The 24,667-nt window shown below is 36.1% G+C and overlaps 2 protein-coding genes across 3 annotated transcripts in view; one reads left to right on the top strand and one right to left on the bottom strand.

The window, feature by feature from the left end:
* Window positions 1–3,723, top strand: part of AKR1D1 (aldo-keto reductase family 1 member D1) — a 37,746-nt gene extending 34,023 nt beyond the window's left edge. For both annotated transcript variants that reach the window (XM_074315318.1, XM_019750591.2), the window contains 2 exons: window positions 643–725; window positions 2,491–3,723. In XM_074315318.1, the coding sequence (XP_074171419.1) occupies window positions 643–725; window positions 2,491–2,533 (126 nt within the window). In that variant the 3' untranslated portion in view covers window positions 2,534–3,723. The remainder of the gene's footprint in view (window positions 1–642; window positions 726–2,490) is intronic.
* The window catches only part of CREB3L2 (cAMP responsive element binding protein 3 like 2), a 205,600-nt gene that overhangs the window by 163,017 nt on the left and 17,916 nt on the right, over window positions 1–24,667 (bottom strand). Inside the window, exon 3 of the mRNA XM_019750571.2 lies at window positions 15,790–15,890. The gene's annotated coding sequence lies outside the window, so the exon portion shown is untranslated. The remainder of the gene's footprint in view (window positions 1–15,789; window positions 15,891–24,667) is intronic.

Below are 24,667 nucleotides of genomic sequence, written 5' to 3'. Positions count from 1 at the left end.
AGCAAAGAAAGCGTTCCCTAAGAAAAGTACTTGGAAACAACCAATGGGGGAATGATTAAACTGTTTAATGTGTATACTATGGATACAGTGGTTAAATGGATAAAGTCAGTGTATATATTCTGACAGAAAAGATCACGAAGACATATTCTGTGAATGAAAAAAAGACATTAAAAAATGATGAGAGAAATGATGAAGAGGATAAAACAAAACAAATTAAAAGTTTCTTTAAAAAATACAGAAGCCAAACTAATAAAAAAAAATACAGAAGCCAATTTAGAGACTAGGGAATTTTTTTTAAGTGTACAAAGACCATAGCCCAGAATCAAAAGTTCAGCATCTTATCCAGAAATAAAAATCCTTCACTCTTGAAATTTCAGATGTCCTGCACATACGTTGTTTCAGGACATTTGGAATTTCTTGCAAGATGCCCCCAACAGAATTGTCTTAAAAACAAAGGGCAGAAGAGAATAACAGCTCCACATGGGTGGGTGGCCCCCCAGCACTAGGCCAGCTCGTCTTACACATTTGCAGAACTGTTCATAAACCTTTGAAGGGTTTCCACTGCGGGCCCCACTCCCTGGTCCCAAGCTTGACCCACCTTCTATCACTATAAATGTCTGTCTTTTGTTTCTGTTGTTTCAGGTCTTTGATTTTTCTCTCACTGAAGACGATATGAACAAGATTGAAGCCCTGAATAAAAATACCCGCTTCGTGGAACTGCTCATGTGAGTTTTGGGGATCATTCATCACATACTGCCCAGGGGTGTGGGAACTGTCAAGCGTCAACCAACAGGGCTCTCATGAACTGGGACCTCTGTCCACAGAAAGCCAAAGGGTCGGGTCAGTGGGCAGCATGTTCTGAGTATTAAACAAGTCTGGGTAAATTACATCCATTCTAGGAAGTCCCTGCCAATCTACATTTTTATTTAAAAGAATTCTAGCATTTATATGATAGGTGAAGGCATGGCAGGCTAAAGATCGTGAGGAGAATTAAGTCCTAGTGTACAATCCTGGCACAATTATTCAAACAACTCATAGCTTTTCCTCCTAAAAATCTAAGCGATGTACAAATTAGAGCAAAGTTTTAAACAACAACAACAAAAAAACAGTTCCTGGGCGAGAGGCATGAGAATGTAGTAGAAAGAGCACCAGATTGGGAGCCAAGAGCCTCAAATTGTAAACAAATGCTTACCTATAAGATTTGGAACTTCTATTAATAATTCTATTAGCTGATCACCCACAAGCAAAATTCCTTACACTCCTTCAAAGTGTTACCAGATTCAGCTAATCAGTAAAGTACCCTTTACTCTCTAAATATTACAGGTCTTTTATAATAAACAGAGACAATATGTATGCACACACATATGTGTTTGTATATACACACGTATTTTTTCTTCTTAATCGTTCTTTGTTCATTTTTCCAGTTCTTCAGATCACCTGGATAGTCACCTTTCCTCAATCTTCTCTTTAAGTGAACATTTAGAAAATGCTCATTGAGATGGTTCATACAGTTTGGACACTTACCCTACTGGCCCCACTATTTTTCATGAGTCAGAAACTGCTCTGTGTTACTATTAAATGTCTGAATCCATTTCTGAATTAATAAAATAGCTTCCTAATGTGAATTTTCCAGGGGGAAAAAGTTACTGACATCAAAAGGTACCACCTAGCCTCGAGGATGAAAGAGTAAACACAGACTCAGAACTAACAAAAACTTATAGGTTAATTAATAGCTCTTGAAGATAAACAACTTCTATTAGTAAATATCATTAAATTAAAAGAGTAAGATATAGTCAATCCACCAATGTACTGATTTTGATACAGTTAGTTGGTGACATTATCTGGTTTGATATTTGGCATAATTAATACCTAATTTAGCAACACTGGAAAAATAACTCATCATACCAGGAAATAAATAGAAAAATCAGAAAGGAAAAACAAAAATTAGGCCCCACTGGTTTAAAAAAAAAACTATTATTTAGGCATGCTGGGCCATGATTCTCTTCTGTTTTTCATCCAATTAATCCTTGACATTTGAGAGCCATGTTTTTGTTTGTTTTATATTTCAATTTAAAGCTCATAGTACTTGCAGAGATCTGACTCTTAGATATGTTCTATGACAGGTGTGTGTGCGCATGCGTGCAAATGGACACACATACACACACCCAACTGCCGTCCTTTCAAAGGCTCTTTCACCATTGTTATTTAAGAGATAGGTTATCACTGTCACCATAGCTGCAGAAGGTTACTTTGCCGGTCATCACCTTTCCAGAGCTCAAATTATCAACTTTACCTCACACACACACACACACACACACTTAAACCCAGGTGCTGTCCAGGGCTTCAGAAAAAATGGGAGGAGGGTGGGTGAGAAACAGAGAGGGAGTAAGACCGAGGGAGTGGTCAGTGAAATTGTCAAAGGATGCTAGTAACATATACAGCTATGCGACTTCAGACTGAAATTTTTCCCTTGGGGAATTGTTTTGGCAGGTGGTGTGATCATCCTGAATACCCGTTTCATGATGAATACTGACATCAGAGAACTCCTGAGCTGACTCCCACCCCTCAGCCCCCAGCCCGTGCCCATTGTGTGCCAGGACCTTTGGCTGGGTGCTTCCCCCAGATGTGGAAACGAAAGGGGTTTTCACTATATCCTCAGATGAAGTGGTGACAGTAACAGCCTTAACTTCTGTGTAATATAAGTAACTTTGGCTTAGCTATGTTGAAGAAAAAAATGTTTAAATCTGTAGAAATAATGGTTTGGAAATATTAAATACCACAGTGCTTAGCAAAGCCATGATTTGGTGGTTATTTCCAGCCAATATGTGTTTGGTTAGCTTTCACCCAGCTTGAGGGATGGATAACTGCAGTTTCTCTCTTGCATGCTTGAAAGGGCCTGAGCTGCAACATAACTGGGGATCCATACTTACACAGTCACTCTCGGCCCCATTCATTATATGACCACCATTATGTGAAATGGCTTGAGACTATCAAGACACACAAATAAAATCTTGTATCATAAAATGGTCCAAAGATAACTGTTTTAAAAGAAAGCATCTTAAAAGGAGGCTTTAGGAAATATATTGAAAAAAGAAACTTTATAAAATTATTCTACCTAAGACTTTAAAAGTGTTATTGGGATAATTATGTGAATTTCGAGAAAGCAAGTTCAAAAGAACCCTGGTACTTTTACTGTATGTAAATTTTTTAAGTGAATAAAATTATTAGAATTCTGCAATAGAGATGTACCTATTTTCAGTTCGACTAAAGCGATATATTTTATTCAATCACATGAAGTCACTCCCACAAGGCAAGAGAGTTCTTCAAAAACTGTGTTCGTCCAAGATCAGTTGCTTACAGATGATCTTCAATGACCTGAAAACATTTACTTCTGAGTGCTCTCTACTCATTATTTCCACCAATTCCAATAGTAATCCTTACAATGCTGTCTTCTGGGAAATATTTTGTTCAAAAAAATGAATAAAATAGAATGATTTTTTCCAATATATGGTGATGGAAGGAGAACTGACTCTGGGTGGTGAACACACAATGCCATATATAGATGATGTATTACAGAATTGTGCACCTGAAATCTATGTAACTTTACTAATCATTGTCACCCCAATAAACTTTAATTTAAAAAATCTATGTAACTGAAATCTATGTAACTTTACTAATCATTGTCACCCCAATAAACTTTAATTAAAAAAATAATAACAATAATGATTGGCTCCACCACATGGATCTCCATTGTGTTGCTGGATGGGGGAGGGGGGGCTGGAATTCAATTCCATGAAAAGACCTTTGATCAAGTTCCTATTATACATTTAGCACTGGGAAGAGAGGGAAGAAAAAGGGGTACCGTAGTGAAAGGACAGAAACATGAGTCCTGATCTCTGTCATCAAACCACTTCAAAGTATTTAGAAAGGGCTGATGTGGAGAAAGGACCACACCCATCAAACCATTTTTAAAAACACAGGCATTGGAAAAGAGTCCCACCATTTGTCAGGGAAAATATATATATATACCAGGGGTGCCAAGAAAAATGCATACACGTAACTTGTATTCATCTTTTGTTATCGGTATATATTATTAAAATTTTAATGTTGTTTTTCCCTTTCTTAAAATGTATGTACATTTTTTTGGCACCGTGTGTGTGTGTGTTGTGTGTGTGTGTGTGTGTGTGTGTGTGTGTGTGTGTGTGTGTGTGTTTCTAAAGATTAGAAGAGGGGAATTCTCTCTTAGTCATAACAGAGATGTTGGAGACAGAAAACAGGAAGGTTAGGAAAGAGTAACAGTCTAATGTGAGCTTCTGCACGTCACTTCTCCCTCCACTCTCACCCTTCTCAAGCTTCCCATCTATTTTTGGATGAACTGTATCCCCCCCTCCAAATTCATATGTTCAAGACTTAGCCCCCAGTAAGATCAGAAGGTGATCTTAATTGGAAATAAGGTCATGGCAGATGTAAATAATTAAGATAAGATCATACTGGAGGAGAGTGGACCCTAGTATACTATGACTAGTATCCTTATAAAAAGGGAAAAGTGGACACAGACAGGCACACAGGAAGAACGTCATGTGTAGATAGAAGCAGAGATCAGAGGGATGCTTTTACAAGCAAAGGAACATCAAAGATTTACAGCAAACTACCAGAAGCTCAGAAAGAGACATGGACCAGATTCTCCCTCACAGCCCTCAGAAGGAACCAACTCTGCCAACACCTGAATCTTGGGCTTCTGGCCTCCAGACTGTGAGATAATAAATTTCTGTTGTGTAAGTCACCAGTTTGTGGCACTTTATTACAGCAGCCCTAGCAAATGAACATACCATCCCTCAGTTAAGATTTTCAGCCTCTCCAACTGAGGTCAACACTAAAAATGGCCTTCCTTAGTCAAAGCTTTGCTGAGTTCAGGCATTGAGCACCAATCATTTCGACTTACCTGAGGGCTTTTGCAATCCCAGAGATATTTATTCACCCAAATCAATCTCCTTTCTAATCAGAGGCCTCTGATCTGCTATGGAGTAAGTTACATTAATAGTGACATAACCTGCCTGGAAAAGGAGAGGAGGCCAAAAGCATGTCATACTCACTGATCCATGGAAAACATATGAACAGGAGCAGTGAGAACTGCCTGCCCCGCCTGCAGAATGTTTCTACATCCACCTGTCCCTGACTGTTCTCCCAGAAGACCTCCCTCAGGCACTTTCTTCCACAGGTAAGGACACTGAGGGCATCCAGAGAGGCCATGAGAGGGACACAGGCAATGATCCCATGTCTGCAGCCTTCAGCACTTGGAGATGTGCACACTTTATGACCACAGTTGTGGGAAGTAACAAACGTTGAGCAAAATCGTATTTCCCAGGCTTGGTATTTCTCTGGACCTCCCTAAAACTTTCAGGCCTCTACTGGTGACTTCGAGTCCTGACCATTGTAGACTAGTAATTAAATCTGGGTGTCTTGTGGGGTCCTGGTCCTTGAATGTGAACGCTCCCCGAATCTGAACTATAGACTTCCTGTTTCTACTTCCAGATACCAAATCCCCAAGTTCTCACTTCTCTTAGCTGGAGCACGGGGTCCGGAAAGGATAGGTAATCACTTTGAATCATAATCTCCTTCTGGGCACTAGTATTTTCGCTAGTTTAAGAGCTGAGATGCAGAGTATGGAGGGGTGAGGGGGTAGCAGAGGTCCTGGCAAAAACACATGGACCTTTGCACATTCCCTCTTAAATCTGGCTATTGGTAAATCTTCCTTCAAAGGCTATGAGGCATCTTTAGGAGCAGTATTTAGGGCCCTGTAATCCTGTCCTAGGGTGGTCAGGACAAGATAAAGTTGCCAGAAGACTAGGAGCTGGGCAGACCTCATTTTTAAGTCCTGCTGAGGGAAGAGTAGCCTTAGCAGAACACCATGAAAATCACTGAACATGTTTTATTTTAATTGTGCTACCATTTGATAATATACTATTAAGCATTTTGTACTGACATTTATATATGACTATTCTGTAGTTTCCTTTATATGTGATCTTTAATTAGTTTCTATTATCAAAGTGAGCTCATTCCATTATTAAAAAGAGAGAGCAAGGTTTTCTTTCTCTCCACTCTAGAATAAATTAAATTAAATTTAAATGATTTGTTCCGTAAAATGTTAGTAAAATTTACCTGAAATTTTCATCTCTGTCAACAGGAAACCTGTACACTTTCTATTTCATCTAGGATCAATTTTTGCAAATTTATCTTCTTCTTGAAATTCATCGATGTTATACAGTGTATCAATTGCAAATATATTTGTTCATTTAGTCAGCAAATTTTCTTTGTGTGCCACTCTGCTAGGCTGTATCCTAAGCAGTTGGGATATTTCACTAAATAACAACAACAACAACAACAACAACAACAACAACAACAAAAAAACCCTGGGCTCTCATACACACTTGTATTCCTGATTCCTTTAATTTTCCTGAACCTCCGGTTATTTACCCCATTCATTCTTATTTTTTATGTCTATTTATTGTTTTTCCTACTAATTAATTAGTGGTTTATCTACTTATTTTTTATTGTTTCTGGATTTCTTACAGCAAATTTCCCAAAGGAAAAGAAAATTCATTAATTAGTTCTGCTGTTCTTCTGTTACCTAATTCATTAATATCTTGGTGGTTTTTTTTTTACTGATCTCATCTATTTTTCTTAGTTTGTACATAGAATTCTAACTTCTTAGGTTGAATGCCTATTCCATTTACTTTTGTTTTTCTTTTTCTTGTTTAGTAATACAAATATTGAATATAATGAATTTTCTTCTGAGCACTGTTTTAGTTAAGATTTCATAAATCAGTTTTGTTATTTTCGAGACATTCTCAATTTTGGTTTTGCTTTCCACTTTGGCTAATAATTGTTTACAAGAGTTCCTGTCTTATTTTAATTTCTAATGTTAGAGCTTTTCCCCTAGCTTTTATATTCTGCTTTTAACCCTCTGAGCTCAGATAGTATCAATTAATTAAGATAGGTATGGGAAAACAGGAAGGAGCTTGGGGCTAGCCGTTTGGCTCCAGCTTAAGCTTCCACAACATCTGCAAAGGCTGTGATAGCAAGTTTAACCACATCTTCCTCCACCCCAATAGACAAAGCTGACTGCAATGGAAAATTTCCCAGCAGACGAAAGCAATTTACATCCTGGTTAGAAAATATAAAATCCCAACACATCTTTTCATTGGTGTAGCCGTCTACCCTAGACTCTGCCCCTAGCAACTCCTCTGCCGGTGCTTCCCTTCTTAAATTTTCTAACTTTTATTCCTTTGTGCCTTGTGAATACTTTCACATCCCACGAGCGAGCGACCACATTTATCAATGTTTTTAATATTTCATGGGATTGTGACCAGATGCATTCTATTTTAAGGTATTGAGTTAGATATAATGGACATACAATTCTGTGTTATACACTTTTATCACCTAGTACTAGAAAAGCTATTTTAGGTGAGTGGTTCTTCCTTTTCACAGTGGTTCTTAACTGGGGGCAATTTTGTCTCACCCTCTGCCAGGGGACATTTGGCAATGGCTGTGGACATTTTTGGTTGTCATAACTAGTGGGGGATGGGACTAGGTGATATTGGCATTTAGTGGGTAGAGGCCTAGGATGCTGCTAAACTTCCTACAATGCATACGACAGCCCCCACAGCAGAGAATCATTTGGGCTGAAATATCAATAGTGCTGAGGTTGAGAAATCCTGCTAACACAAGGGTGTTTCCTAAAAAATGCTAAAACATGCTTGTTCCTAATGCCCTAATTTCAGCTTTTTGCATGTAACTGAAAACTATTTAGGCTCATTTTTAGATGGGTTAAAGTCAAACGCCCATCCTTTTTATTCATCTATGTTTTTTTCTTACACATCTTGTCTTTTCTCAGATCGTTAAACTGATAACAGGTCTCATGCTGTCAGTATTTGAGTTTAAAGCATATAGGCAAAGGAGTCTCAATGAAAGTTAGTTAATGTAAGAAACAGAAACTATAAATTATGTCCTCAGTACAAGTCAAGAGAAAATTGCTCTGATGAATAACAGAATTGTTATTAAGAAATAGAAGCAACCTGAGAGATTAGACTCAGAGAGTAATCTACTTTACTTTCTGCCCCAAATTTCTTGAAATAACTAAGCAGAGAGCCAATCAAATAGACCAAATCCATAGCATCTCTAGAGTAAAGAACGGGTACCTCAGTGAACCAAAAATCTTTAAGGACAGAAAGCAGAAGTAGCTGCACTGACAAAGAAATAAGAGTAGGAAACTATAGCCCAAAATATTCACAGGAATAACTGCTGCAAAGACAATACCAACTTTAGCCATGCTTCAAACTTAGTCAATAATTTTTTTTTTTTTAAGTAGAAAAAAAAAGTTTCAGTGACGTCACATTCCACCAGGGCTATTCCCTCCTACATACACACAGTTCTGAAGGGCTGCCAAGAGCCATGTCTATTCTTCAGCTGAAACTCACTTCTTTCTAATCAAAGTGAATACTACTCTGGCAGAGGGCAGGTAACACAATATTGAGAATGGAAAGAGAAACAGATCACAGCCTGGGGTAATTTCAAAGAACCAAACAAAAGACAAGATTAAAAATAAAAAAATAAAATCACAAAACCAATTCTGGCACTTACTTCCAGGAGTGGGGTAAGAGAAGAAGAAATGACAACAGAAAGAGGAAACAGTAGGACACAGCATTAAAGGGGACCCTTGGCTATGTAAGGACCACTGCGCTATGACTGAAGGAGACAGAATTTACCACCCAAAAATATGCCACTTTGGCATAAGAATTATTTTGAGCTGAAGGCAATTGAGAAGAAACAAATACAAGAAAACCTCTGTGCCTTCCCATTATTTGCTTAAAAGGAGGACATAAACTTACAAAGTATCCTTCCTCCTCTCTTTATCAGGAAGGACAAAAGTTAATCGGCTGGAGACTTTAGGTGTTTATCAGCCTGGAGATGGCACCAAAGGAAATTTCACTAACCAGCCTTTATCTGCCATTAGTCTCCCATATATTTGCTTTCCCACAATTCACTGCCCCTAGAGACTCAAAGTCCTATTCTACTGTCTTGTTACTTCTCTGATAATTTATTATTTCTTTGCTAAGAAGCTATGTAAGCCCACGTTCTTGCCAAACCTGACACCAACAACTAACAGTAAACATGTTTCGGTGCTAGATCATAGGGTCTAGAGATGTAGAAACAGGATTTAACTAAATGTTTCAATTGCTTTGGTTTTTGTGTACCTTATAGTCTAAGATTAACCTTTTCACTGGGTTAATTGATTTCAAGTTTGTTCTCCAAAATGTGTCAAAAATCCAGAAAATAATTACAGTATTTATATTTTTAAGTAAATACAGCTAAGGTGCGACATTTTATTAAAATAAATGATTAAAGTATAAAAATGTCCTATTGTTATTCATTCTTGAACAACACAAAAATATAGAAAAATGTGCATCTGCTTTCCTAAACTTCCTTTCTGGAACACTGAGCTCATGGGGTAAAGCCGAACGCTGCAGTCAGCGGTCTGGAAATATCATTCAACTACGTTGCAGCGAAAATGTTAAGAAAGTATGTTAGACATGTCCCAGAAGACTGTCTGTAAAGCTACTTCCAGGAAAAAAATGAATAAAAGTACATGTTGTTTGAGATAACAGAAAAATGTAGCTAGTTAAGCATACAGCAATGATAACTTAAACAATAACAAAGACCACAAGATGTTTAGTTTCTGCCTTTGGTTTTAAAGATAACACTGATGTGCAATCATGAGATGTTTTGCAGAATCCCAATTAGATCACCTGACCAGGGATGAAGGCTCCAGACAAGATGACATCAGGAACTGTATCAATCAGACTAGAGAAAACAGCGGAAGTTAGCACAATAACTAACCAATCAGCTTCGCCCACGACCCCTAACCCTCAATCTTTGCCATCAAAAGCCCTTGATTAAAAGCCATCTGGAAACAGCTGGGAATTTAATTTCTAAGTGATAGGAGGCTTCATGTTCTCCCTGCTTGGCACCCTGCAAACAAATTGTCCTAATTTCTCTACTGCAAAACCCTGTGTTCAGTGTTTGGCTCTGCTGCTACTCCGTTAGGTGGACCCTCGTTCAGTTGGGTAACAAACTTTTGAGTTACTCAGCTCTGGGTACTCCCATGTCTTACATGTGCAACAAACACGTGAATAAACTTGTTTGTTTTTCTCTTATTCGTCTGTCTTTTGTCAGTGCAAATTACAGGGCCCCAGCCAGAAAACCTAAGATGTGTAGAGGAAGAGACTTTTCCTCCCCTACATGACTGTGTCACGTATAAATTCATATTATGTTCCTCCCAACATCTCTGGGAAAGGCAAAGAAGCCATGAAAAATTATCATGGAAACCGTAAGACCAGTTATCTTCTCTTGCCAACTCTACCTGCCTTCCTGACAAGGAGCCTCTAAAAGGAAGTTTAAACACCAGTGCCAACTGTGGAAAGTGAAGAACAAGCACGGCACATGGATGACACCAGCCAACTGCAAGGAAGACAGCAACAGGGTTTTGCTTAAAATGGCCTTGAGGGCTGAGGAGTCCAGGAGGCAGAACCAGAGACGACTGGTTCCAAATGCACTAATGACATCCAAAATCTCAGAAGCATTCTTCAGAGGTGTGTGCATGAAAAGGACTGCCCTCTGCACAGGTGTCATTGGTTGCAGCTGCACCTGACTGTTAACACCATAAATGTCCACCTCCATTCCCAGGCTCTTTGAACAGGAAGCTTCATCCCACCTGGGGGTAGGTAGGCCCCTTTGCAATGTCTTCAGGATAAAGACACAGATTTTTCTGTGTAATGTAAAAGAACATCTCCATGCTGACACCTATTTGTTGCACTCACAAGGCTCGTGTGTTTGGCACATCAAATATTTAATATTTAATAGATCAGATTTTGCAATATTTATCAAAACGGCACCACAACAAGTAGATGGGAGATACTGTGTTTCCCTGAAAATAAGACCTAGCAGGACCATCAGCTCTAATGTGTCTTTTGGAGCAAAAATTAATGCAAGACCCGGTATTATATGATATTATATGATATTATATTATATTAGACCTGGTGTTACGTTATATTATATAAGACCTGGTCATATATAATAGATATTATATTAAATAAATATTAAATAAATACATATTAAAATAAAACCCAGTCTTATATTAATTTTTACTCCAAAAGACGCGTTAGAGCTGATGGTCTAGCTAGGTCTTATTTTCGGGGAAACATGGTATCTAGTTTTCTCAAATCCATCTTAAGAGTTCCCTATATACCCAGGGGAGGGAGAAGGGGTGAGGCAAGAGGTGGGATCCAAGCAAAAGCAGGAAAATCTCCAAATCTGTTTGTTTCGGGTCAATAATACCAGCAGTTACTCAAGTCTCAGGCAGAATTTCTCCAGTCAGTTAGCGTAGCTATAGAAATGCAGGCTGGAATTAAGGTGGAATCCAGGAGAGAAGCATATGCACAAAGGCCACGTAGGCCAACCTTGAATTACCCCTGATCTGAATCTTGGCAGAACATGAATCCTCCCAAAACAATAGTGCCAGGGAGGAATGTAAGGAGCTGCTACAAGGCCATTTCTCACCTACTTCCCTATCTGCCAAGGACACCCAAATGAGGCAGTTTCTTATCTCCTCCCAGTTCTGATGAGGTCTGAGGCTCTCTCTCTCACCCTCTCAGGGTCCAGCTGCAGGCTGTAAAGTGGCCTCTAAACAACAGAATAGTCCATCCTTAATATTGCAATCATCTAGACCAGGGGTGTCCAAACTGCGGCCCGCAATCCATTTTTTATTGGCCCACAGCAAATTCCAAAAATATATTTAGTTTACTTAAATAAACCAGGTGAGGCAATACATACTTCACCTCGAGTGAGTGGCCCGGCTGTTTGTATATTTTACCGCATATGGCCCTTGGTAACAAACGTTGAAAAAAGTTTGGACAGCCCTGGTATAGACCCTTTAGTTCTGTTGTTGCCCTACACAAGAGACTAAAGAAAGATTGTCATTATTACAAGGGACATAGAAACGAGAGAGAGAGAGAAAGAGAGAGAGAGAGAGAGATTAAGCTGTTTATTTAGAAGGAAGGAAATATATTCAGAAAGAAATCACATCATCACTTAGATTTTAATAATCATTCTCCCCTGTGGGTCCTCCTGGTACATAATTATATGTCCTGTCTCTTTACCTATCATTACTCTTCATAGATACTAACATCTGTTTCCAGGTTAGATTCTGATATTTTATCAGCATTGCAACTGTAGCTTGCACAGAGTTAGTAAAATTACCCATTTTATAAATATAATTTTTGAGCAAACATAGATTTTATCTACCTCTAGGAAGAATTAATAAGTCAGTTTATAACATTTATTAAAATTTAATGGAGCAAGTTCTTATTCCAATTATTCAATAGCAATGATATTACTATATCAAATATTGACATAAATGTAAAGAGGAACACAAAGATTTCTAGGGTGTTTTTTTTTTAATGCTTTGACTGTACTGTCTCTAATGGAAAAAGTGTTTTGCTAAAGTGGTAACAGAAAAAAATATCTTAAAAAGTTTATAAATTTAATAAACAACTGGTTACTTGGAAACATGTAAAGAGCAAAACAACTTAAAATTTTTAATACCTGGTACATGGTTACATAGAGAAATTTTTATATAATAATAAAGATTATTCCTTGGATAAATTAGATTGGTTTAATATAGTTGGTTTAGAAATAGCTATGTTTTCCTTGATTTTATAAAATTATTTAGCCTATTTTAGGGGGCTTATTTTCTAATAAAAAGGCCAATTAATTTGAGTTTTCTTAACTTCCTCTACTGATTTTATAGTCCAATAAGTTAATTCAAAAAAGATTATAAAATATTAAAATTATGTACAAACTAAATTAAAATTTATTATAATAGATAATTCTTTGTAAGAGGGATTCTATAAATCATATGGCCTTAATGTGCCAGCATAAATTTTAATGTCCAAATCCTTAGTTAAAGACCTTAAGTTAAGACCTTAAACTAATATTGAGTTAATTATTGAATTACCTTTGGATAACTGGAAAACTTATGTAAAATAAAATGTAATATAGTGAATCTGTCAGTATTTTCCTTGAGACATTCTGACTTTTGTACCCTATCCTAATATATAAATAATTTCTAGTTTTGTTTTTCTAATCTGTCAATTTTTTAAATTTCCAACTGAGATGCTACTATAAAAAAGCTATTTTTCATAGTTGAATATTTTTTATATTTACATATTATTTAATTTGAATATTTTGAATTCTCAGTTTTTAGATGGTGATAGGTGATTGGTAATTGTTTTCTTTTTTGAATGAGCAAGAAAAAAATGCAAATTCAAACTATTTCTATTTTATTTTACACACATATGAGCAGAATGTTTACAATACCATTTAAAAATTGGAAAATTTTAAAGCCTTTAGCTCACCAATAAAAAGCAAAGGTTGTAGCTAGAAGTAAATATAAACAAATATAAATATAATGAAATAAGGTATTCAAAAAAAAGAAATTATCTATTTATATACAAAATTAAATAGCTTCTATGAATGAGGCACAGCACAAGGTACAACACAGAAGGTTGAGGTTTAATGTAGAAAAGCATTAATAAAATTAAATTATTTTGGAAAAGATAAATGCACATAAATTTATACCAGTACGCAATATTATATCAACTACAGGCAATCCTTTCTTTGCTTGTTAGTAGGGGACTTAAAAAAAAAAAAAAAAAAAAAAAAGGCCATGCAAGCTGAAACTAGGCAAAGCAATCTTAATAATTAACAAGAAAAATTACAATTATCTGTGATGCTTAAAATTTTTGTCAAAACACTGAAAATTCCCTTACTCTTGATTAATAAATGTATAGTGAAATTGGGAAAAAATGAACTAATATTTATTTACTATGCTGTAATATAAAATTTTAGAAACACTGAGGATTAAAATGTTTTATTTTTTTGTAAAAAACTTACCAAGAGTAGTTTGAACAGTTTTTGCTTTTTTCTTACCTAAATTATGATACAAAGCAAACATCGTTCTTGTACTTTGTAGAACTGTCATATTGCTTTCTAAGTTGGGATCAGACACTGGAATTTTATCCTTTTTGCTTTCAATGTCATAAAATATCTGAGAGTTCCTTCAATGTCATTTCCGTCACTTCCTCTGAGACACCTTCATCCTTTTCCTCACAACTTTCCTTGTTTATGCTGATAAATTACCTTCACTAAATTCTTCTGGTTGCATTTGGAGAGGCTCTCAAATGGTGACAGTGTCAACATACCCACTGTCTGCGATCTCTTCTATAACTCCATTTATGTTTGCTTCAAAGTTCACTTCTAGCATTATCACTTTTTGTTTGTTGCTGTTTTTCTCTATTCATATTTGTTGGCCAATTCCCTATTTTAATTACCCAGTTTCATAAAATGTTGTCTGGGTTTATCACTGGGAAGCAAGGAGACAACACAACTATATGCTTCGCTGTGTGTGCATGATGGGAAAAACAGATGTACAGTGACCAATCACTGACTGGCTTTGATAATGATGGATCACTGATTTTGATACACATTTGTTATCTATGTAGTGATTCAGACACTGAAGAACTACCATGTTTCCCCAAAAATAAGACCTATCCAGACTATCAGCTCTAATGTGACTTTTGGAGCAAAAATTAATATAAGACCGGGTCTTATTTTAATATAAGACCGGGTCTTATTTTAATATAAGACCCGGTCTTGAATAGAATAGAATAGAATAGAATAGAATAGAATAGAATAGAATAGAATAGAATAGAATAGAATAGAATAGAATAGAATAGAATACTGGGTAGAATAGAATACCAGGTCCATAATATAATATAATGTAATATAATATAATACCGGGTCTAATGTTAATTTTTGCTCCAAAAGACGCATTAGAGCTGATGGTCCAGCTAGGTCTTATTTTGGGGGAAACATAGTAGTGGCCACCTTTGTACTTTATGCAGTTAATCACAGTTAATATATTGTATTATGTTGGTGCAAAACTAATTGCAGTTTTTGCAATTATTTTTAAGCTTTTAAACTGCAATTACTTTTGCACAAACCTAATAGTAACTGAAATTTGGACCATGCTGTTGGGGAGCTGCTGCTGTCCAATTGACCCATGGTAACTGAAATTTGTGCATTTCAGAACTATGCAAAGACTTCCTGTATATTGTATCAACTCACGTTTTTCTATTAAATACCTTCCCAGAAGTTTTAAACCAAGTCAGAAAAGCTCAAAAGCATGTAGCCTCAGTAAATCTCTGTTTAAAAATCTTATTGCAGCTTCCTAAAGAAAATTGACAAGCTGATTCTAAAATTCATATGAAAATCAAAGAGACCCAGAATAGCCAAAACAATCTAGAAAAAGAACAAAGTTGGAGGACTTAGGATTCCAGATTTCAAAACTACAGTAATCAACAGAGTGTGTTCCAACATAAAGACAGACATATGTAATATGACAGATCAATGTAATAGCACTGAGAGTCCAGAAAGAAATGCATACGTCTATGAACTATCGATTTTCTACAGGATATTAAGACAATTCAATGGAGGAAAGAGTCTGTTCAGCAGACAGTGCTGAGATAACTGAATATCCACATGTAAAAGAATGAAGTTGGACCCTACTTCATATCAAATACAAAAAGTAAACACACATGTATCAAAGACCTAAATACAGGAGATAAAACTATCAAACACATAGAAGAAAACACCGGCATAAATCTCCATTACCTTGTATCAGGGAGCTGGGCTGGATTGTGGGGGCTGCTAGAGAAGTCCAAAATCCACAGGCCAGGCCATCAGGAGAGGTAACGGTTTCTTAATTATGAAGCCTAAAGTACAAGCGATAAAAGAAAATATTAACTTGAACATCATCAAAATTAAAAACTTTTGTGCTTCACAGGACACTATCAAGAAAGTGAAGAGACAATTCATAAAATGGAAGAAAAATGTGCAAATCATATATCTAAAAGGGGACTCCTATCTAGAATATGTAAAAAACTATTACAGCTCAGTAAGAAAAAGACAAAAAAATCCAATTTTTAAAAAAATGGGTAAGTGATCTGAATAGATATTTCTCCAGAGAAGATATACAAAAGGCCAATAAACATAGGAAAAGCTGCTTAACATCATTAGTTATCAGTTAAATGAAAATCAAAACCACAAAAACCACAATGGGACACCACTTCATAACCACTAAAATGGTTATCACCTAAAAAAAAAAAAAAAAAAGAACAAGTGTTGGCAAGGACGTGGAGCAGTTAGAGCCCTTATGCACTGCTAGGGAGAATAAAAACAGTGCAGCTATTTTGGAAATATTTCAGCAGCTCCTCAAAATGTTAAACATAGACTTATCATATGATCCAGCAATTCTATTCCTAGGTATGTATACACACAAGAAAAATGAAAACATGTGTCCACACAAAAACTCATATGTGAATACTCATAGCAACCATTATAATGGCCAGAAAGTGGGGGATAATCTGAGTTAGAATTTCACCAGAGAAACAGAACCAATACCTTCCTAGTTTCCATGAAAATAAGACCAAGCCGGACAATCAGCTCTAATGCATCTTTTGGAGCAAAAATTAATATAAGATCCAGTCTTATTTTACTATAAGACCTGGTATATAATATAATATAATATAATATAATATAATATAATATAATATAATATAATATAATATAATATAATATAATATAAATCAGGTCTTATTTTAATTTTTGCTCCAAAAGACACATTATAGCTGATTTTCCGGCTAGGTCTTATTTTCGGGGAAACAGGGTATGTGTGTTTATGAAGAGATTTATTGCTAGGAATTGGCTTACTGAATTGTGGGGCTGGCTTCGGAAGAACAAAAGCCAGGGGCGAGGCCATAAGGAAGGATAGGCTGGCACTCTCCGGTAGGAATTGAGGCTGCAGTCCCAGGCAGAACTTCTTCTAACTCCCAGAAACCTCATACAACTGACCATCACACAACCTAAGTGCCCGTCAATACATGAGTGGTATGTCATGTGGTATGTCCATATAACGGAATACTATTCAGCCATAAAAAGGAATAAAGTACTGATTCATGCTACAACACGGACCACAGTTGAAAACATGCTAAGAAGCTAGTCACAAAAGACCATATATTATATGAGTCCACTTATATGAAATGTCCAGAATAGATAATATCCATAAAGACAGAAAGTACATTATTGGTTACGTAGGATTGGAAGATTCGGGGAAATGGAAAGTGACTGCTAATGGAGTTTCTTTTGGAGGTGATGAAAATTACTGGTACTCGAACCTGGACCAGAAGGCAGGCCAAATTCCCTGACATTCTCTCAATTGATTTGTCTACTGTGACAAATACCTTTTCAAAAAAGTGTTTGATTAGGACCCTAACATTAAGTCTAGTGATTTTCAGACTTGTTTTTAGCAGCAGAAACCCATTTGCAAAAAACTGTATTTGGGACCCCAAAATATAAGATAAATAAAAGCTATTTTCAATTGGCATAATGCAGTTCACAAATTCAAATTTGTAACATTTACCTATCATAAAGCCAATTAATTAGAACAATGAGGCTATTTTGATGAGCCCCAAAATTAAACAGGATACTAAACGTTATACAAATCTCTAGATCAAATTTCTTTTCAATTGCACAGTATTAAAAATCTAAAACAATACAGGAATAGTTATAAAGAGTAACAATTACCTTTTTTTGTATTTTAACCACCTTATTTATTTACTGTTGAAAAATTGTTTCCTCCACTCTTTTAAAAATGACAGCAAAATAACATATATAATTCTGAAAGCTCAAATCATTAACATGAAATCAGTAATCACTTTTTTAATAGCTCTCAAAATGGAAAAGAAGGGTAACATGAAATATTTATTTAAGAGTTGAATCAGAAAGATACCTCATTGGTATCTTTAATCCAAATATAAAAATCAAACATTAAGTCCCCCAGATTTATAGTGAGGACTGATTTTTATATGATATTATTATTATATAGTATGCTATATATTTACTTACTTATGCATAACAATATCTGCCTAATGAGTTTGAACTTTTTCAAGGAAGCCCAAGACAAATACCCAGAATCTCTATCTTCCGTTGTGGAACATTATAAAAATTAACATACATTTGTAATATATATTTAAATTTGGACACAATCCAACATTAAAATAAACTCATACAGTTGTCACTTGCCATATAGTACTTTTAGGAGATAAGGGTACTAAAGAGTCTGGACGCCTGAGACTTGGTATAATCTAATGTTCTGCAATCATTGTACTCAACATTTGAGTTTGTTGCTATTGCAATATTGTATGACCTAACAGATTTGGAAAGCAAATTTGCTCTGAAAACAGGATAAAGAATGATCTTTGAAAAAGAATGCCCACATAGCAGTGTTTCCATGAGGAAAAAAGAATGATTTTTAAAAGGGGGAGGGGATGTGTCTGTTTTCTTTCCCCAACTGAACCCCTTCCTTAAGTGATAAGGCTGGAGCCCCCCATTTTTCTTCCTATCACCAGGTAAAACAGTACAAACACTACCTCAAATCTAAAGCCAGTGCTCTTTCTCTGAAGAACTATGGTCATAGCTCCATCTCCAATGTAGGACACCACAGACCTGCTTTTTCAGACAAAAAACACCAGGTGGCATATGGTGGCTGAATCAGAGCCCTGGTTACCATGGCAACCAGCTACCATTCCACTCTGCATCTGCCATCTTTTATCCAAAGCAGTGCTTTGTGCACCCTGGGAGTTTTGCTTTGAAATGGTGTACTTTTCATTCTTCAGAGAGTCAGGGTTTCTAGTTCTGGGAAGGGAATTCCAGTGCCAGAGATAGACAAACATCTCGGCTCAATTACATTAATTTTATTTTCTATTGCATTATTGATTGTGTCTGCATAAAGCAGTCTATGCACTGATATTTGAGAAGGCCACGCCTTCCACAGCAGGCTTTCTCTAGAGAGGCTAGACTTTATTGAAGGGAAATGCATGATGGAGGGACTGACTCCTCTCTGGACTAAGATTAAGAAGGAATGTAAATGCCCAGGTCAATGCTTGAATCAGTTGTAGGTACAATGACCCTGAGAGCTGCCTGTACCTAAGGGATGTCTGCTATAACTATCACTGATCTGTAGACAGGAGATGGCTGTTCACTAACCTACTGGAAGAATATATTTGACATAAACAGTATCTACTCACAAAATATGTTTAGTGTCTGCCATGAAATAATAAACCAAATATTTATAAATTGGAAACTATCCCTTTGCTTTTCTATGAGTCAAAAGCAATGAGATTTTTGCAGTTAATTATCAGGCATTGCCTCTGGTGATTGGCAGTATATTATAGACCAAGCTGCCAAAAGCCATTCTCTTTGCCACTGGGAAGAGAGCTGAAATGAGTAATGTTATCCACACATCTTCCCCAATTCCAAAAAGGTTCTGTACTGAACAAATACTCACTTATAAACACATCTATTGTAGCACAGTGCTGTTTCTGGCTGTTAGGAGGCTATATCTTAAATGTGCGTTCTTTAAATGAACAATCCTTCTCACAGAAGTACAATTCTATTAAAAAGGCATTACTTTATATCACAGGAAAAATGAAGAATTCACATTGTATATGTATGTAATAATCACAAAGCAAAGACAAAAAGGAATCTCTGCTGAGAAAATAACTGAAAAGAAATGCAATAAATATTAATCATTGTGAGACTTTGAATGAATTGTTTCTTCTTCCCACATTTATGTGTTTTCTACTTTTTAATTGGGAGAATTTATCACTACGTCATAAGTTTATGAAAATGTTAAAATATTGTATTTTAGAATGCATTTTAATTTCATTAAAGCAATCTCATTGTTTTCCAATTACCATACTACAAATGTAAAAGTTTTAACATTTTATTTGGAAAAAATTTTTTTACATATTGAGCTTCCCAACAAAATAATTTTAATTCATTTTAATAGTTAAATATTAAAATTGTTTGCTTTAATAGAAAACAAACTTTCAAAATCTATAAATAAGAAACTACTCTTCAAATGATTTTCATATGGCGTTCTCTGAATTAAAGTATTATTTAAGGGTATCAGAACAGGGAAGTTATTACATCTGATAATATGTCAAACTCAGTTTCCTGTTATTTTATCAAAGTGTCTATTGATAAGAGGGATATATCTATGTATTGTGAAAGCTGTTTATTTGAGAAAATTAGTCGTGCAGTTTTCACAAATTTACTGGTTTCATATTATGGCTTGTTATTCCATCTTCTGCTTAAAAAGAAGAAAAAGAAGAACAGTTTTGATAAAACTGAACCAACGGAGGTAGGCGGTACTGGATCAATACGCCATGCAAGCTAATATTAATAATTTGGCTCCACTTCACAAATATTTGTCCAATGTTAATTTAAAGGAGCGTCTGTCACAGACTGGAGGAAGAATGAAGGAGCGTTGTTGAGAAAATGTCCAGCTTCCTGTCCTCCAAAGCAGTGCCATTTCACTAATTACAACTTGCATACCATACTCAGCACAGTGGAATTCTGTGGGGCTATTACCAATTATATTCTAGAAGCACACTTAATAATAGGGAAATATATTCAAATTAGGTCACTAAGTGAGGAAAAATTAAGATGTTGAGATAGATGACAGACACACCCTCCAATTGATTAAGAACCATCACCTCTGTCATAATTAGTGCAATGGCAAGCAATTATTTTCTGATTTTTTTCATGTTGTAAATATTTTCTGCTTGATTGTTGCTCTTTAACGACATTTTTTCTGATCTCTTTTGTCATACCTCAGTGTTTTGCTTTTATCTAATTAAATCAGTCTTTTCTTCTTTGACACTGTGTTTTGTGTCATACTTCAAAAGTCTTCCTTACCCTCAAGATTTTTAAAATATTAACAGTTTCTTCTATGATTTTTAAAGTGTTTATATCTATATTTTTAATATATGTAGAATGTATTTTTGTATATGCTGAGAGGTAATTTTGCAATAAGGAAAAGGCTATGACTATTGAAGGGGTTCAGAACATGTCACCTCAAACTACGCCACTTTGGTATTTGGATTATTTTGAGCTGAAGGCAATCAAGATCCAGCAGACTCAGGAAATGCTCTTAACTTCCCCTTAACTGAAAGAAAGTATAAATTTCCCCATTTGTAGAGGAGAGCTATATTTATAAAGGAAATTTCTATTAGAAAGAGGACTTGTACCAGGAAGAGAGCTACCAGCAGAGATAACTTTTTTTTTTTTCTAACATGGGAGATGTATCTGCATGACAGGGCAACCTTTATTTACCATGTGTTTCCTCCTCTCACCTTCCAGTGAATTGAACCACCCTCCAGCCCTAGACCTCTGTCCCTGTCCCAGGATGGTACATAGTTGACCTTTGAATAACGTGGGGGTTAGAGGTGCCAAACCCCATGCAATTGAAAATCTGCATATAACTTTTGACACATGTAGGGATTCAGAACAAGTCACCCCAAGATATGCCTGTGTGGTATATGAATTATTTTGAGCTAAAGGCAACTGATACCCTGTCGGCTCAAGAGAAATTTCTGCCCCCCTTCAACTCTCTAGAGGAATTAACCAGGGGCCTTGCCTATAATAAGAGATTATTAGAGATCTTTTTTTTTTTTTAAACCTATCTATAGGGAAGGGCAGATGAAGCTTTGAGAGATCAGTTAATACTTCTTCCTACAAGAAGATGGCTGAAATGAGCATCCTCTGATACTTCTAAATTAATCTTTTGCGTGCACAATTAGAAAAAGCCAGCAGTCGTTTAGGCAGATGAATAAAAAGCATATTTAATTGGTCTCTCAAAGCTTAAAAAAAAGGATTTCGATAAATGGATCAGTCTATGATGTCATTTAGGTGGCAATCCAATTTTTTGAGGCATTACAAACAGCTGTCCTTATAAAAAAAAAAAAAGGAAGGTTGTTTGGAACTTGGCTTGTCAAGAATATAAATTGTAAAGGCCTCCAAAATAATTTGGATCCAACTGTGCTTTCATAAACTACTGAATTTTTCTCATGCCTAAAAGGTCTCTATTTGTGTCTGTTTGTATGTGCCTATATATGTACCTTACAAATGTGAGATAATTTTCTACCTCCAGATAGTATTGTTAACATTTATTCAGTAAGTTAAAACTAATTGATTTGAAGGCAAGTGCTTGTAAGAATTGTGTATTCTAAAATTCTCATAAACACAGACACTAACCCAACTGCTTTTCAAGTTCACACGATGTAAGATTAATTTTTAGTAAATAAAAGTTAGTTTAATTTTGTTGATTTGTGAGTTATTGATATTAAATATAGTATTATATTTTGTCCAGGTTGACAAAAATAAGTCTATGTTAATAATTCACTTTGACATCTATGAGATATGTTTCTAGAGGTTATTAATTGACTTCACAAATTTGCCAACTAAAGAGTGCGAATTGTTTACTTTCTAGTTTTCATTAAAAATTGAGGTTTTAAGAGTTAAAATCTCAAACTATGCAGGAATAACTTAAGTGGTGTTCCAGAAGAGCCCCGGAATACCTCAAAAAGATTTGTTTTTCTCCTTACAAAAAAGGGAAATTTAAACTAATCACGTTTGTATTTTGTTAAATTGCACAGGAAAATAAATGATGAAAAACTTCTAGGTTAAATTGTATGGGTAAACAACGGCTATAAATTAAATGAATAGTTGAGACTACGGGAAACCCAGTTGGCCACTTGGTTCTTTATGGCTCCCTGGCAAACCCCATTTTGGGTTTTTATATTCCTTCATGCATCGTAATGCATTTAAGCTGGGCTTAAATTTAGATGAAGGAACTTATGAGCTGACATTACTGAAAGAAGACAGCTTACATTATTGCCAAGGTTTGATAAAGTCACTTCAAGAAAATGCCAAATTGGTCACCGCTTCCTGTCACAGCAAGCTCCCAGGAAATAAAGACTTTAGAGATCATAGACCGCCACCTGGAGATTTTGTTTATTGGAGAAGACATCAAATAAAAGACACTCGCCAACCTCAGTGGAAGGGACCTTATCAAACGCCTAACTGCAAAGGGAAATCTACCCCATCTCTGACACTCACTTCCACCTACTATAGACATCAAAAACTCCTCAAGGATGAGAATCTACTGACATCAGTGGTAGACAGCTATTCCCAGACATCAACGAGGCCTGTATACCTCAAGACTGATGTTGAACTTAGAAGCCATTTTGTTTGATTGTCTTTACCTGTCTGCTAGTGATATGAGTCATAATAATAGTTATATTTGTTCTTTGGGTTTTTCTCTATAGTCCAACTGTTTATAATTACCGAAGATGGAACACTGTAACATTTAACACTGTTTTCATGGCTTATGTAAATGTTATACTAGACGCAAAACACAGAAAAATGAGACAGATGGCCAAACTCAAACCATCATAGTTCACAGGATAGAAATGACTTAGAGTGTTTTTCGTAATGAACGCCTATAAAACCTGACTGCCCAGCCTTTTTTACCTGACCTTCCTTTTTGGGAAAATATGGCCTCAACTCACACCCCATGGTTACAGTATTGCCCCATCCTCACTGGTCCACTATTTCAACAAGATGATGTTCACACTTGGATTTCCTAGGAATAAGCCTTCCTAGCACTGTGAGACCATACTACTCAACCAGAAGTTTGCCTATCAATGCATCCTTCAGATTGATTTATGACTAAAGGTGGAATTGTGGACATAAAAAGCCGCACTGTAATAAATCTAACCAAAAGTAACATCACAGAGTGGTCTGATCATAAATTCCTAACTGGGCAGGTCACAGTGGATAGTCAAGCCTATATTTAAGCAAGCCCTGTCCATTTTTTCTGTGTGTCTAAATTAACACACCTTTGGAATGCCTCTTTTTCAGACCTCTTGGAAGAGTAACCACCCTCAAGAGAGCACATAATCTCGTTAACTGTCCTGTAATCCAATCCTTGCCTTGCTTTCTCCCACCTTCATGTAATATTCCTTATGTTCTCTCCTTAATTCCAAATGTAAAAAAGAAACTGCAAAACTGTCATTCTCGGGAGCATTTGAAATATTGATTCCTGGCATTGTTATCTTATCGGGTCAAACAAACATAAAAATTCTCTACAGGTTTGGACGTTTCTTACATTGACATTACAGACATTCATCTGGGTATTGCATGCATTTGTGGTCAAAGACCATGAATAACATAAGGAAGGAGCTTCAATGCCGTTTCAAATGTACTGAGGCCAATTTGGTTCTGCACAATTATTAGTTGCCTTTTGATGGATACTCATGGTTTCGATAACTAGAGGCAGGTTGAAGACGACAGCAAATCATAACACACTAGAGATATTAGAATTTAGCTTTTAGTTAAAATTATTAAATTAGCCCTTCTTAAGAGTCATAGCTGCACTAGAATGTAGTCATCTTCTTGGCCTGTAGGCCTGCCTGTAAAGCAAGTTCCAGAAGGTATACTCTGCTTAAGATAACAGAAGAACGTAGCCTGTTCAGCATGAAATGTATAGCTCTGTTCTTTTCTTTCTGCGCTTAAGGTAACATCACTGACTCACAGCCCCAAGATGTCTTACAGACTTCTCCTTCTGTTCGAGACTACCTGGCCA

The sequence above is a fragment of the Rhinolophus sinicus genome, linkage group LG11 (genome assembly GCF_036562045.2).
Source record: "Rhinolophus sinicus isolate RSC01 linkage group LG11, ASM3656204v1, whole genome shotgun sequence".
Taxonomy (NCBI): Eukaryota; Metazoa; Chordata; class Mammalia; order Chiroptera; family Rhinolophidae; genus Rhinolophus; species Rhinolophus sinicus.
The sequence above is the reverse complement of the archived record's forward strand: the minus strand, read 5'-3'. Positions and strand labels throughout refer to the sequence as shown.